This window comes from Mus caroli, unplaced genomic scaffold (genome assembly GCF_978045245.1).
Source record: "Mus caroli unplaced genomic scaffold, Mus_caroli_1 scaffold_11, whole genome shotgun sequence".
In the NCBI taxonomy this organism is placed as follows: domain Eukaryota; kingdom Metazoa; phylum Chordata; class Mammalia; order Rodentia; family Muridae; genus Mus; species Mus caroli.
This window is the reverse complement of record NW_028227266.1, coordinates 3,788,441-3,802,289: the sequence shown is the minus strand read 5'-3', so window position 1 is coordinate 3,802,289 and position 13,849 is coordinate 3,788,441. Positions and strand designations below refer to the sequence as shown.

General features: G+C 38.3%; 1 protein-coding gene across 3 annotated transcripts in view; it reads left to right on the top strand.

Annotated features, from left to right (window-relative positions):
- Positions 1 to 13,849, top strand: part of Dync2h1 (dynein cytoplasmic 2 heavy chain 1) — a 265,134-nt gene that overhangs the window by 139,143 nt on the left and 112,142 nt on the right. For all 3 annotated transcript variants that reach the window (XM_085844392.1, XM_085844391.1, XM_085844390.1), the window contains 4 exons: positions 2,706 to 2,869; positions 4,832 to 4,951; positions 5,433 to 5,567; positions 9,033 to 9,176. In XM_085844392.1, the coding sequence (XP_085700518.1) occupies positions 2,706 to 2,869; positions 4,832 to 4,951; positions 5,433 to 5,567; positions 9,033 to 9,176 (563 nt within the window). The remainder of the gene's footprint in view (positions 1 to 2,705; positions 2,870 to 4,831; positions 4,952 to 5,432; positions 5,568 to 9,032; positions 9,177 to 13,849) is intronic.

Sequence of the window (13,849 nt, the reverse complement as noted above, 5' to 3'; positions counted from 1 at the left end):
GATCCTAGAGTTTGGGCTGTTTGCTCCCCTTATCGAAGCAGGGAGGAGGGCAAGGCTCATAGGACTCACAAGACTCCTGTGGCTGTTAGGAAATACTCATGAGTTCCCTCCATTCCCAGACAATCTATGAGATAAACAGGTTACTCAGGAGTGACATCTCTGGACCATGCTAGGCTGTAAGTCAGCCAAGGGCTCCCATTGTTTGGTTGCACATAGGCTATCCAGAGAACTTCCCAGTGGGGAAGAAGTGTAGGAATCACCCATGTTCCTGTAATAACTGGGAAACTCTTTGGCTCATCCTTCTAGATTTGGATTGAATCATCTCTTTGATCTGTATGCGTTGTACCATCTGTTACTGACTCAAGAAAGGTTATGTGTCAGCTTATTCTGAAGCACTTTTAATTTTTGCCATGTCAAATAATTCTGTATGAATGTTACTTGAATAATTTTCCTAAATATTTCATGTAGACTTGAAATTTGTATAAATTTTGTTCTTTTTTGGTTCAATTTTCTTTGAAGATCAATTATGTTGTATTGGTTGTATGGCATAATTCTTTTTTTTTAAGGCATATTTTATTAGATATTTTCTTTATTTACATTTCAAATGCTACCCCCAAAGTCCCCTATACCATCCCCCCGCCCTACTCCCCAACCCACCCACTCCTACTTCCTGGCTCTGGCATTCCCCTGTACTGGGGCATATGATCTTCACAAGACCAAGGGCCTCTCCTCCCTTTAATGGGCGACTAGGCCATCCTCTGCTATATATTACAACTAGAGACACAGCTCTGGGGGGTACTGCTTAGTTCATGTTATTGTTCTTCCTATAGGGTTGCAGACCCCTTTAGCTCCTTGGGTACTTTCTCTAGCTCCTCCATTGGGGGCCCTGTGTTCCATCCTATAGACTGTGAGCATCCACTTCTGTATTTCCCAGGCATTGGCATAGCCTCACAAGAGAGAGCTATGTCAGGGTCCTGTCAGCGAAATCTTGCTGGCATATGCAATAGTGTCTGGGTTTGTTGGTTGTATATGGGATGGATCCCCGGGTGGGGCAGTCTCTAGATGGTCTTTCCTTCTGTCTCAGCTCTGAACTTTGTCTCTGTAACTCCTTCCATGGGTATTTTGTTCTTTTCCTTTTGATGTTTTGTTTTGTTTTGCTTTAAGTATTTTTAATCTTTCTTTCTCATTATGAAATGTTCTGTAAATCTAGAAGTCTCTCAAGTTTGACATTCCAATGCCATGTGCGATTCTATAGCTTTATGGACTAGTTGTGTTTGTCTGTGTTCCCATTACTATGGCACATGCCTGTGAAAATCAGCTTCAGGAATGCAAGATTTCTTTTGACTCCTGATCTTGGAGGCTCAGTCCATTTGGTTGGCAGTGTTTTTCCTGGGCCTATGGAGAACTTTGTGTCTTAGAAGTGGGGGTAGGGGGCAGTGCTGGCACAGAGTTATTCAGTACTGGTTGGTGCACAGAAAGCAGAGAGTAGTAGCTAGGCTCAGATACAGTCCATGGTGCCACAGTCATGTGACCTGCTTCCTTTACCATGGTCCCACGTTCCAGTTCTCCCACCCTGTAGTAATCTACTTACAGTTTTAATTCACCGTTAGACTAAACCACTGATTACATTTTTTGATAATTTTCATCCACATAGATGTGAGGTGATACAGTAGTTTTCATTTGCATTTACCTAATAATGTTGAACATATTTCATTCTTTGTTGGCAATTTTAGTGTTTTCTTTGGAGAAATGTTATTCAGGTCCTATTCCATTTTTAATTGCTTTATTTGATTTTCTGCTATTCATTTTCAAGAATTCTTTATAAATGTTAGGTGTTGTCTTTAAAGTGGTTTGCAAATATTTTCCCATGGGTCTTCATGTCACCTTTTTATTTTGTGTATAATGTATATCTTTATAACTATTCAAATTTGTATATCCTTTGATTTTTATTTTATTATATCTAAGTATTTACTCAAATTTGTATATCCCTTGACTTTCATTTTATTATATCTAAAGTACTAGGACAATAAATGCCTTTTTAAAAAGTTATGTATATTATTCATTTTATTATCTTTTCTTTTTAAAAAGCATTTTTAGTCATTATTCAAAAGTTTCATAGATACATACAATATATTTCAAACACATTCATCACCCAATTTGCTACTCAACTTAACTAAATAATGTTCAAATTGGAAATAACACCTCATTAAGAGTGTCTGCTTTTGACATCTATAAACAACTCTTTCAGAAAAAATTGGAATATGAACAGTTAATACCCATTATAAGTAGGAATCTCAGTGTTACTTCTGTATCCCAGGATCCAGTTAATGTTATTTGAGCAATGGAAATGATAATTGAGCATTTAGGAGTTTGCTGAGTACTATAATTTTGAAGTCTTCTGCACTGTGTTAAATAGCCTTTGGTCTCTGCATCATAACCTGCAGAGGCTGTTTGATGCTCTCTGGGAACTCTAGGAGATAGTGCAAGTCCCAAAGGAGATATGGCGTGTTGTGTTTGTGTATGGCTAAAGTGTATAAACCCAAAGTCCACTTTCAGTAAAATATGTATTTGTCTTGATTGTCTTTGAAAGCTACCATATAGTTGTTTTATAAAGCCTATATGTAGGAATGCATAAAAACAGTTTTTCAATACTTATGTCAGAAGATACAGAAGATTCAAGCTGACCAACTGTGTGTGTTTGACAGGACCTCGGTATGTGGTACAAATAGGTGACAAGATCATTGACTACAATGAAGATTTCCGCCTTTTCTTGTCTACAAGAAATCCAAATCCCTTTATCCCACCGGATGCCGCATCCATCGTGACTGAGGTGAACTTTACCACAACAAGAAGTGGACTGCGAGGACAGGTATGTGGGCAGGGCAGACCAGGAGAAACTTGCAGAGCCAGGTTTGCTCTAAGTGGATTTGTTCAGCTCATTAGGACTTTGAAAACAGGATTTGAAAATTAGGATTTGGAAAATATCTGTGGAAGTGAAACATTCGGGTTTATTTTATCCTTTATTAGATTTCTACCTTTTGTTCATATTGCTGGCTCCTCCAATATAACTTTACAGTCTATTTCTATTACCTTTGATAAAACTTGCATGATAGGTAGTTCATAAAGATAAGATGAGATTTAAAATTCCAATTAAGAATTCTGAGAAAATGCAGTTATTTGATGTAGGCAAGAGGTTCTGATTCCTGAGTCAGTATCTTATTTTTACAAAGGAGTTTTTAGTTACTTTTTGAGATTATAATTATCATTTCCCTTTTCCTTTCTCCCTTCAAATCCTCCCCAATGCCCCTTTTTGCTCACTTTCTAATTCATGTCAACCAGTATCAACCACTGAAAGCTATGTGTCATTGAGTTCATTTTTCTCTATCTGACTCATTACAGTGTAGAATAAATGTTTGAGATTCAAATGATTCTTTTAAGTTTATAAACTTTTATTAATATATTCTTAGCTTTTTCTCTAGAAAGAAATATGTATTGATTTTTGAGTTCCATTGTTTTATTTAACTCATTTTATGGTATTCATCTTCCTCTTTTGCTGTCCATAATATCATGTACTTCTATTAATTTTTCTTTATTATGGTTTAAAGATACTACTTCAAAATATTCTTTTCTTATACCATAAGGCTTCCTGAGAATTGTTTATGAATTATATACTTTGCATTATAATTCTTAAATATCAATATTTGAACAGTTACTCAGAATTACCTGACAAGATTGCTTCTTTGATTTGAAAGCTCAGCTTGGTTGGTGGAGGAGCAGAGCAGGACTTCTTATGACAAGTGTTCACAGAGACTATTCCAGCATGGCTGTCCTGTTTGACTTAGTATTAGATATTACTATGGCTTTTGCAACAAACCATTTTAGTGAGTGGGAAATGTTATTTTTCAGTGTTGTTTAGATGATATAATATTTAACTTTTGAATTACATTTATTTGTGTGTACACACACACACACACACACACACACACACACACACACCAGAATGCAAGATCAAAGACTAGTCCTAAGTTTCTGTTTCCCAGAGCTGAACAAATCAGTTCAGGAAAAAACACAGCCCACAGGCAGCCAATCAGAAGCTGCCCTGCTTGTGTGGCCCAAGCCAAGGATAGTTACTGAGCAATGGTTCTGGGAAGTCCTCCAGAGGCCTAGCTAATACCTAGGACACCTGTACTCCTAGAGATAGAGCCAACCAGTTAGGATGAAGGTCACCTACTCTTCCCTGGAATTCCCCTAATTGGCTTTGAATTGAGCCTGCAAGCTTACCTGCAGGTCTCCATTTGGGTGAATGCTAGACTGCATGTTGATTTCTGCAGAATTAACACTCTGCTTTTGCATACAATTTGAATCTGTGATATTCTTTGGCAACTCATGGACCCTTACAGTTTCTCCTCTCACCATATAGATTCTGGGGGTCAAACTGGGTCTTGGTTCAGGTGCCCACTGAGCTATCTCACTGACTCTGATAATATATTTTAATATTTCTTATGTCTTAAGTAAATGTTTATATATCAGTAGCTAATACATTTTCAAAGCTTTTGTATTTTAATCTAACTGTAGAGTGAAATTTTTCATACTTAGTAAATGCTATGATTTTTTTACATATTTAACATTGTAATGACTTTTAAAAATCTATTTTCAGTTTCTTATTGAGACAGACATGGAAGTGTCTTATACTTAATTAGAAAGAATCAAATGATGTCACATTTATTACAATACTGTGGTACTTACTCTTTCCAAGACTTGGTCCGGAGAATTATTATGCTGTTTTAAATGATCATTGCTGTAATTATGTTTCTTGCTTTTCTTTTTTAAGCTTTTAGCTTTAACCATTCAGCATGAAAAACCTGATCTAGAAGAACAGAAAACAAAACTATTACAGCAGGAAGAAGATAAGAAAATACAGCTGGCTAGACTTGAGGAGTCTCTCTTAGAGGTGACAAGCTTTCATAATGGTTTTCATATTGCTTCCATGTTTATCAAACACATCCTGCAAGTGTCATAGCACATATGGTATATCTTCACAATTCTTGTGATTTTTCCAAAGTTATACTAGCATATTAAAGTCAAAATTGAAGCAAAAACACAGATTTCAGAATAAAGGTCTAAAATTTATAATTATAGTTATAACTAAGAAATTGTTTTAAACTAAGAAGCTTTTTATTGCATTATTTCAGTATTCATTTTATACTTGGAATTTCTAAAGGCACTAAAAATCAGTATGAAATTATGAAATATATATATATATATTTACTTTTGGTTATTATGTTGATAAACATAAAACATGCATTTATTTGATATAGGAATGCTAAGTGATGTAACTCTTTAAAATATCACCACATTAATAGTTAATATGGGCTTCCTTTAATTAGTTATCTAATTTTATAATAACTTTTATTACTAATTTCTCCTTGCAGACACTTGCCACATCTCAAGGCAATATTTTGGAAAACAAGGATTTGATTGAATCTTTGAATCAGACAAAAGCAAGCAGTGCTCTTATTCAAGACTCACTTAAGGAATCTTATAAACTCCAGATTTCCCTTGATCAAGTAATTATTTCCTTTGTTATGATCTTATGCCAGATTTTCTTAATTATTTGGGTGAATTTGGTAGAACATGTGCAGTCAGATCTTCAAGGGAATGATTTAGCCATGAATATAAGCCATTTACAAACACCAGAACCAGGGATGTGATTCCTGTTCCAGGAAGGCAGTTAAGATGCCGCTTACACTCAGTAAAGTCAGCTGCTCTGTCTGCTCTGATGGAATAATATGCCCCACTGTTACTTAAGGTAGAGATGTGCTTTAGGATAAAATCAAAAATGAATGTTTTGAAAAGGAGTGTGAACAAAGATCTTTGCTATTTGTATTAGTCAGCACTCTACTGCTTGAACAATACGTGAGAGAAATCAACTTATATAAAAGCTTTATTTAGGCTCATAGTTTGGAGTTTTGGAGCTTAAGGTCAGTTAGCTCATTGCTTTGGGGGCTGTGGCAAGGAAGCATGTCATAGTAGGAACATATGTTGAAAGTCTTTACATCTATGAGAGAAAGAGAGAGAGAGACAGAGAGAGAGAGAAAGAGACAGAGAAGGGGGGAGAGGGAGGGAGATGGAGCGACTGGGAGAAGGAGAGTGAGGGGGGGAACAGGGTCAGAAAGTCAGTCCTCTTTGCAGGCACTCTATTTAATAAACTGAGACCCCCCTCCACTGCCTGACAGCACCGTGGGCTTTAGATAAGCCTTTAACATGAAGCCTTTCAGGGACATTATAAATTTAAACATCTAAATTGTGGGACCATTTTTAGATGTCTCTCTGTTTTTTTTTTTCCTTCCTTCCTTCCTTTCTTCCTTCCTTCCTTCCTTCCTTCCTTTCCCTTTATATTTTTAGACAGGATCCTAGACTATAGTCTCTATATTAGTCAAGGTTTTGTAGAGTCACAGATTTTATGGAATATATATAATATATACACACACACACATATATATGTGTGTGTTTTATTTATATATATACATATATGCATATATGTATATATATATATATATTTGTTAGAATGACTTTTGCTGACAGTAGTCAGTCCAGCTAATACAGCAATGGCTAGCTGTGAACAAAAAGTTCAAGAGTCTAGTAGTTGCTGAAACTCACAAGGCTGGGTGTCTCAGCTGGAATCCACAAGAAGTAGCTTCCAATGCCAGTCAAGGAATGGATATACTAGCAAGGCAAGGGCAAGCAGGTAAGCAATGTCATTCCAGCAGAAGGTGTGGCCCATATTGAAGGTATATCTTTCCTCCTCAAGATTTAGATCAGAGTTTATGTCTTCCTGACTCAAAATCTGGATCAAAGGTGTGTGTCTTCTTACTTCGAAAGTCAGAACTAGAATTGGATTTACCCATTTCAAACCAAGCAGGGAGTCTTACACCTGGGAATCTCAGGTGTACCGTCCATCCATTTCTGGATTGTAGTTCATTCCAGATAGAGTCAAGTTGACAACCAAGCATAGCCATAACAAGTCTTAACTGGGTTTGAGCCCAGCTGGCTTCAGACTTGCAGTGATCTTCCCCTTCCAACTTCCTGAGTGCTAGGATGACAAGGATGAGCCACCTTGCCCAGTAGAATTTTTCTTAAGACAAGTTAAATATGACTAATTGGGTTATACACTATTTTTTTAAATGTTTTTCTTTCCTATTCAAAGTAGACCCAGTGAGTGTAAGGATTTGAACCAATTTCTTACAGATAGCTCAGAATCCTTCCTATGCTTTGATATTCCTCTAGGGAAGCTCCAGCCCACATCAGTGTAATATGTATTGATTTTTCTCCTGCACAGCGTGACTGAGCTTGCTGGAAACTCAGCTAGCCAGAGTTAATAATAACATTGTGGGTTTCCAGGCTCTCTGGTGTTTCTGAGTTATATCTGTTCTGCTCAACGACTGACTGTTCCCCTTTTTCTTCCCAGTACTTTTCTACTCTTGGTCACACTTTACACTTACCTGCTACTACTCTGTATGATTGGAAGATAGCTCTACTGAAACCAGAGTAAAACCAAAAGTCAAAACCAGATTCTAGTCCAGAAGTCCCACCTGGCACTGCAGAGCTGAGCCTGACAGATGCCTTGTCTGCAGTTGTTTCCCTCAGCATTGGAAGTGCTATGCCTTCTCTTGTGCAGCCAACACTGGCAGGCTGTAGATAGAATCCACTGGAGTTGTTTGCAGTTGCAGCACCATGATGCTAAGAGTGCAGGAACCCACTTGTGCACAGAGCCTTGTAGCCATGTCATTCTCCCATGCCTACTTTCAGAAAGTGGCCCCTGTACTGATAGGTGCAGGCATTCTGTGCACTAGGCACTACTAGGTGCTTCATTATTCTAAAGTGAACAGTTCTTAAAGTCACATTCCTTTCCTCTGCCCCAACATCCTTCTTTCCTTGTTTGAAGTATACTTGCAGGTTGCAGTACCTAGCATCTGTAATACGTAAATCACCTGATCTCACTTGCTAACTATTCCATTCTTCCTTCTTGCTCCAAATATTCTTGATTTTGACCAAGATCAATCCATCAACTAGTTGTGATTCTACCATGTGAGGGTAAAAATAATAAGCCTCACTCCTAAATTCATATGTAGACACCTAGTCTCCTATGAGGTAGGATTAAGAGGTGGCTCCTTTGTGTCGAGTATTGGGCATGAGGGTGAAGGTCTCCTAAGTCAGGAGGAAGGTTCCAGTGTCTTCGGAAAGAGGGCAAAGGAGGGGGCTGGTGAGATGGTTCAGTGGGTAAGAGCACGGACTGCTCTTCCAAAGGTACTGAGTTCAAATCCCAGCAACCACATGGTGGCTCACAACCACCCATAATGAGATCTGATACCCTCTTCTGGTGCGTTTGAAGACAGCTACAGTGAACTTATACTAATAAATAAATTTTTGGCCGGAGCAAGCAGAGGTCCTAAGTTCAATTCCCAACAATCACATGAAGGCTCTCAACCATCTGTACAACTAAGTGTCTACTCATATACATAAAATAAATAAATCTTTAAAAAAAAAAAAAGAGGGCAAAGGAACTTGCTTGCTTTCCATATGTAAACAACAAAAATGTCTTATTTCTATCTCAGGGGGAGGAGGATGGGAGAAGAGGTACCAGGGGGAAACTGGGAAACAGGATAACATTTGAAATGTAAATACATAAACTATCCAATAAAAAAAATTAGAAAAAAGTCCTATCTCCAGGAACAAAGAAATGGGTCTTCAGTAGACTCCAAATCTACTGGTATCTTAACCTTGGGCTTTCTAACCTCCAGAACACTTAATTTCTATATAATTTTTCATAGGACCCAAGTGAGTGAAGAAGTATTTGTGCAAAACTGAGGAATGACTTTGTATAAATAAATATGCTGTTATTTAAGTAACAGAACTGTCTTCATCTTGGTTGTTGGGGAAATATTGGGCCTGTGGCTAGGCAGTGGTCTGTGGGTGGCAGTAAAGCATTGGTAACAGGTGATCTCTTGCCTCTCTGCACTGATTGTCCACAGGAGCGCGATGCCTACTTGCCTCTGGCTGAGAGTGCCAGCAAGATGTACTTCATCATCTCGGATTTGTCCAAGATTAATAACATGTACCGTTTCAGTTTGGCTTCATTTCTCCGACTTTTTCAGCGAGCTCTGCAGAACAAGCAGGTCAGTTGCTAGAGATGTGTTAAAGAGGCCACTTAAATATTGAGCTTAGACTAACACATTTTTGAGATAGTTTTTATGACTTGTATTTCAGAGGACAACAGGTAACACTTGTAAGCTAAATTTAGAAGAGATCATTTCTTTAACTCCATTTTATATTCTTGACAAACTATTTCAGTATTGTTTGGAAACAAAGAACGTTTTATGTTCCAAGAAGAGTTAGTAAATAATAAATGATCCCCCAAACACTAGTAATTCACAAGTGTTTGTAAAAGTAGGAAATCACCTATGTAGTCGTGAGGTATGTTCTTGTAGGTGAAGCATTGTTCCAGATAATAGAGCACTTTACTGCTTTAGCAAGCTTGCTTTCTTGGGGAAAGTTTGCCAAAGAGTGTGTCTAACTAACTAGGAATTTGATTAGGACACAAAGGGATGTGTTCCATGGGTCTCCTGAAATTTCCAAGACTTTTAATATGAAGGGAAGCTGACCTGTCCAGCAGGTCTAGTTATTCGAGGGTCTCGAGGGGACCTTCTCCTAATGGGGGGAGAGAAAGATGGACACCAAGTGCAGGAACGACACGGGAGGCAGTCTGAGTAGCATCAAGGTGTCACTGTATTCAGCAAGTCTCGAGGCTTAAATGCACAAGCAAAGGAGGAAGTACTTCTCAGCAGGAGAGATGGGGCAGCGGAAATGCACAATTCTTTTGGTGACTACACGGGGAAGCAGGAACTTGGTGGTATCAGGGTACATCTTGTGGTCAGGACATCCGGCACTGACTTAGGGCTGGAACATTCTGTGGTTGTTCTCAGAGCGGTGCGTTGGTGGCCCGCTTTTGACCCCCTTTTCCTCTCGGGGGCGGGGGGAGAGGCCCAATTCAGAGATCAGGACAATTGTGTTTTCTTAATAGCTCCCAACAGGAGGCTGTATTTTGTCAAATGCTTTTTCAGCATCTAATGAAATGATCATATGGTTTTTTTTTCTTTGAGTTTTCTTATGTAGTGGATTATGTTGATGGATGCAGGCATCCCTGGAATGATACCTACTTGATCATGGTGAATGATCACTTTGATGTGTTCTTGGATTCGGTTGGCAAAAATTTTATTGAGTATTTTTGCATCAATATTCATAAGGGAGATTGGTCTGAAGTTCTCTGTCTTTGTTGGCTCTTTGTGTGGTTCAGGTACCAGCATAATTGTGGCTTCATAGAACAAATTGGATAGTGTTCATCTGTTTCTATTTTGTAAAACAGTTTGAAGAGTATTGGTATTAGGTTTTCCTTGACGGTCTGATAGAATTCTCCACTAAACCTATCTGGTCCTGGGCTTTTTTTTATTATTATTATTATTATTTTTTTGGTTGGGAGACAATAAACGACTGCTTCTATTTCTTTAAGGGTTATGGGACTGTTTAGATGGATTATCTGATCCTGTTTTAACTTTGGCACCGGTATGTGTCTAGAAAATTGTCCACTTCATCCAGATTTTCCTATTTATTTGAGTATAAACTTTTGTTGTAGGAGCTGATGAATTTTTTGAATTCCTTGGTTTCTGTTTTTATGTCTCTTTTCTGATTTTATTAATTTGGATACTGTCTCTGCCCTCTGGTTAGTCTGGATAAGAGTTTCTCTATCGTGTTTATTTTATAAAAGAACCAGCTCCTGGTTTTGTTCATTCTTTATATAGTTCTGTTTGTTCCTATTTGGTTGATTTCAGTCCTGAGTTTGTTTATTTCCTGTCATCTCCTCTTGGGTGTATTTGCTTCTTTATGTTCTAGAGCTTTCAGGTGTGCTTTCAAGCTGCTAGTGTAAGCTCTCTCCAGTTTCTTTTTGGAGGCACTTAGAGCTATGAGTTTTCCTCTTACCATTGCTTTCAGGTATCCAATAGGTTTTGGTATGATGTGACTTCCTTGATTTTCATTACATTTTAAAAAGTCTTTAATTTCTTTCGTTATTTCTTCCTTGACCAACTTATCATTGAGTACAGCATTGTTCAGCTTCTGTGTGTATGTGTGTCTTCCTTTGTTTTTGTTGGAATTTAAGACCAGCCTTAGTCTATGGTGATCTGATAGGCTGCATGGGATTATTTCAGTCTTCTTGTATCTGTTGAGGCATTTTTGTGGTCAGTTTTGGAGAAGGTACTGTGAGGTGCTGTGTAGAAGGTATGTTCTTTTTGCTTCAGGATGAAATATTCTGCAAATATCTGTTAGATCCATTTGGTTCATAACTTCTGTTAGTTTCATTGTGTCTCTGTTTAGATTCTGTTTCCATGATCTGTCCATTGCTGAGAGTGGGGTGTTGAACTCTCCCACTATTATTATGTGGGGTGCCATGTGTGCTTTGAGCTTTAGTAAAGATTCTGTTATGAATGGGAGCCCTTGCATTGGAGCATAAATGTTCAGAATTGAGAGTTCATCTTAGTAGATTATTCCTTTGACCAGTGTCCTTCCTTATCCTTTTTGATAACTTTTGGTTGAAAGTTGATTGTATTCGATATTAGAATGGCTACTCCAACTTGTTTCTTGGAACCATTTGCTTGGAACATTGTTTTCCAACATTTTATTCTGAAGTAGTATCTGTCTTTGTCACTGAGGTGCATTTTCTGTATGCAGGAAAATGTTGGGTCCTGTTTATGTATCCAGTCTGTTAGTCTATGTCTTTTTATTGGGGAATTGAGTCCATTGATGTTAAGAGATATTAAGGAAAAGTGATTGTTACTTCCTGTTATTTTTGTTGTTAGAGGTGGAATTATGTTCTTGTGGCTGTCTTCTTTTAGGTTTGTTGAAAGGTTACTTTTTTGCTTTTTCTAGGGTGTACTTTCCCTCCTTGTGTTGGTGTTTTCCATCTATTATCCTTTGTAGGGCTGGATTTATGGAAAGATATTGTGTAAATTTGGTTTTTTCATGGAATACTTTGGTCTCTCCATCTATGGTAATTGAGAGTATTGCTGGGTATAGTAGCCTGGGCTGGCATTTGTGGTCTCTTAGAGTCTGTATGACATCTGCCCAGGATCTTCTAACTTTCATAGTCTCTGTTGAGAATTCTGGTGTAATTCTGATAGATCTGTCTTTATATGTTACTTGACCTTTTTCCCTTATTGCTTTTAATATTCTTTCTTTAGTTAATGCATTTGATTATTATTTGATGGGAGGAATTTCTTTTTTGGTCCAGTATATTTTGAGTTCTGTAGACTTCTTGTATGTTCATGGGCATCTCTTTCTTTAGTTTAGGGAAGTTTTCCTCTATAATTTTATTGAAGATATTTACTGGCCCTTTAAGTTGGGATCTCCATTCTCCTCTATACCTATTATCTTTAGGTTTGGTCTTATCATTGTATCCTGGATTTCCTGGATGCTTTGGGTTAGGAGCTTTTTGCATTTTTTCCGACTGTTGTGTCAATGTTTTCTATGGAATCTTCTGCCCCTGAGATTCTCTCTTCTATCTCTTGTATTCTGTTGGTGATGCTTGCATCTATGACTCCTGATCTCTTTCCTATATTTTCTATCTCTAGGGTTGTCTCCGTTTGTGATTTCTTTATTGTTTGTATTTCCATTTTTAGATCTTGGATGGTCCTTTGCCTGTTTGATTGTGTTTTCCTGTAATTCTTTAAGGGATTTTGTGTGTGTGTGTGTTTCCTCTTTAAGGGCTTTTACCTATTTTCCTGTGTTCTCCTGTATTTCTTTAAGGGAGTTATTTATATCCTTCTTAATGTCGTCTTTCATCATCATGAGAAATAATTTTAGATCTGAGTCTTGCTTTTCCAGTGCGATGATGTATCCAGGACTTGTTATGATGGGAGAATTTGGTTTTGATGATGCCAAGTAGCCTTGGTTTCTGTTGCTTATGCTCTTATGCTTGCCTCCTGCCATCTGAATATCTCTAATGATATCTGCCCTCACTATCTTACTGGAGCCTGCCTTTCCTCCAATTCTGGTTGTGTTGAACTCTTCATAGTACAGCTGTCTCTGTGATCCTGTCATTCCGGAAACTTGTGATCCTGAGATTCTGGGTGTGTCAGATATCATGGGAGTCAAGCTGCTTCTAGGACCCTGAGATCCTAGTGTGACCAAGCTCCAGGGGTCCTGGGATCCTGTGATCCTGGCTGTGTTAAAGCACCTGGGATTTGAGCCTCCTCTGGGTGCTGTGGGACTGGCTGCAGAGTTTGGGCCCCAGGTAAACAGGCACAGACCATAAGGAACCTGAGCCACTGGTCGGGTGGGATTCCTGTGTCCCTGGATACTGCTAGTCCCAGTTACTCCTGGTGGAGTTGGAACAGATGTTGTGTCCTACTCACCCCTGATCCTAAGATCCTGGGCATGCTAGAGCACCTGGGAGTGGAACCTCCTATGGGTGCTGTGGACTGGCTTCAGAGTTCTGAACTTCTTATGTGACATCTTGGGTCACCAAATAATATATTCCAGCCAGTAAGACAGAGATGAAACTGGCCTTAGGTCAGTATCATTTCTGCAGACATGTATTGACTAAAATAACTAAAAGTCTGTCTAGATTCAAAACGAGCAAGTAGACACCACTTCATGGCAGGATTGTTGAAGAGCTGGGGTGTTATACCTAAGAACAGCTCTTAAGACGTATAGGTAACCACTCTAATTTGTATGTCTAATTTTTCCTAAAATTCTTAGAGTTGGATAGCTGAACAAAAATGCACATTAATAAATAAGC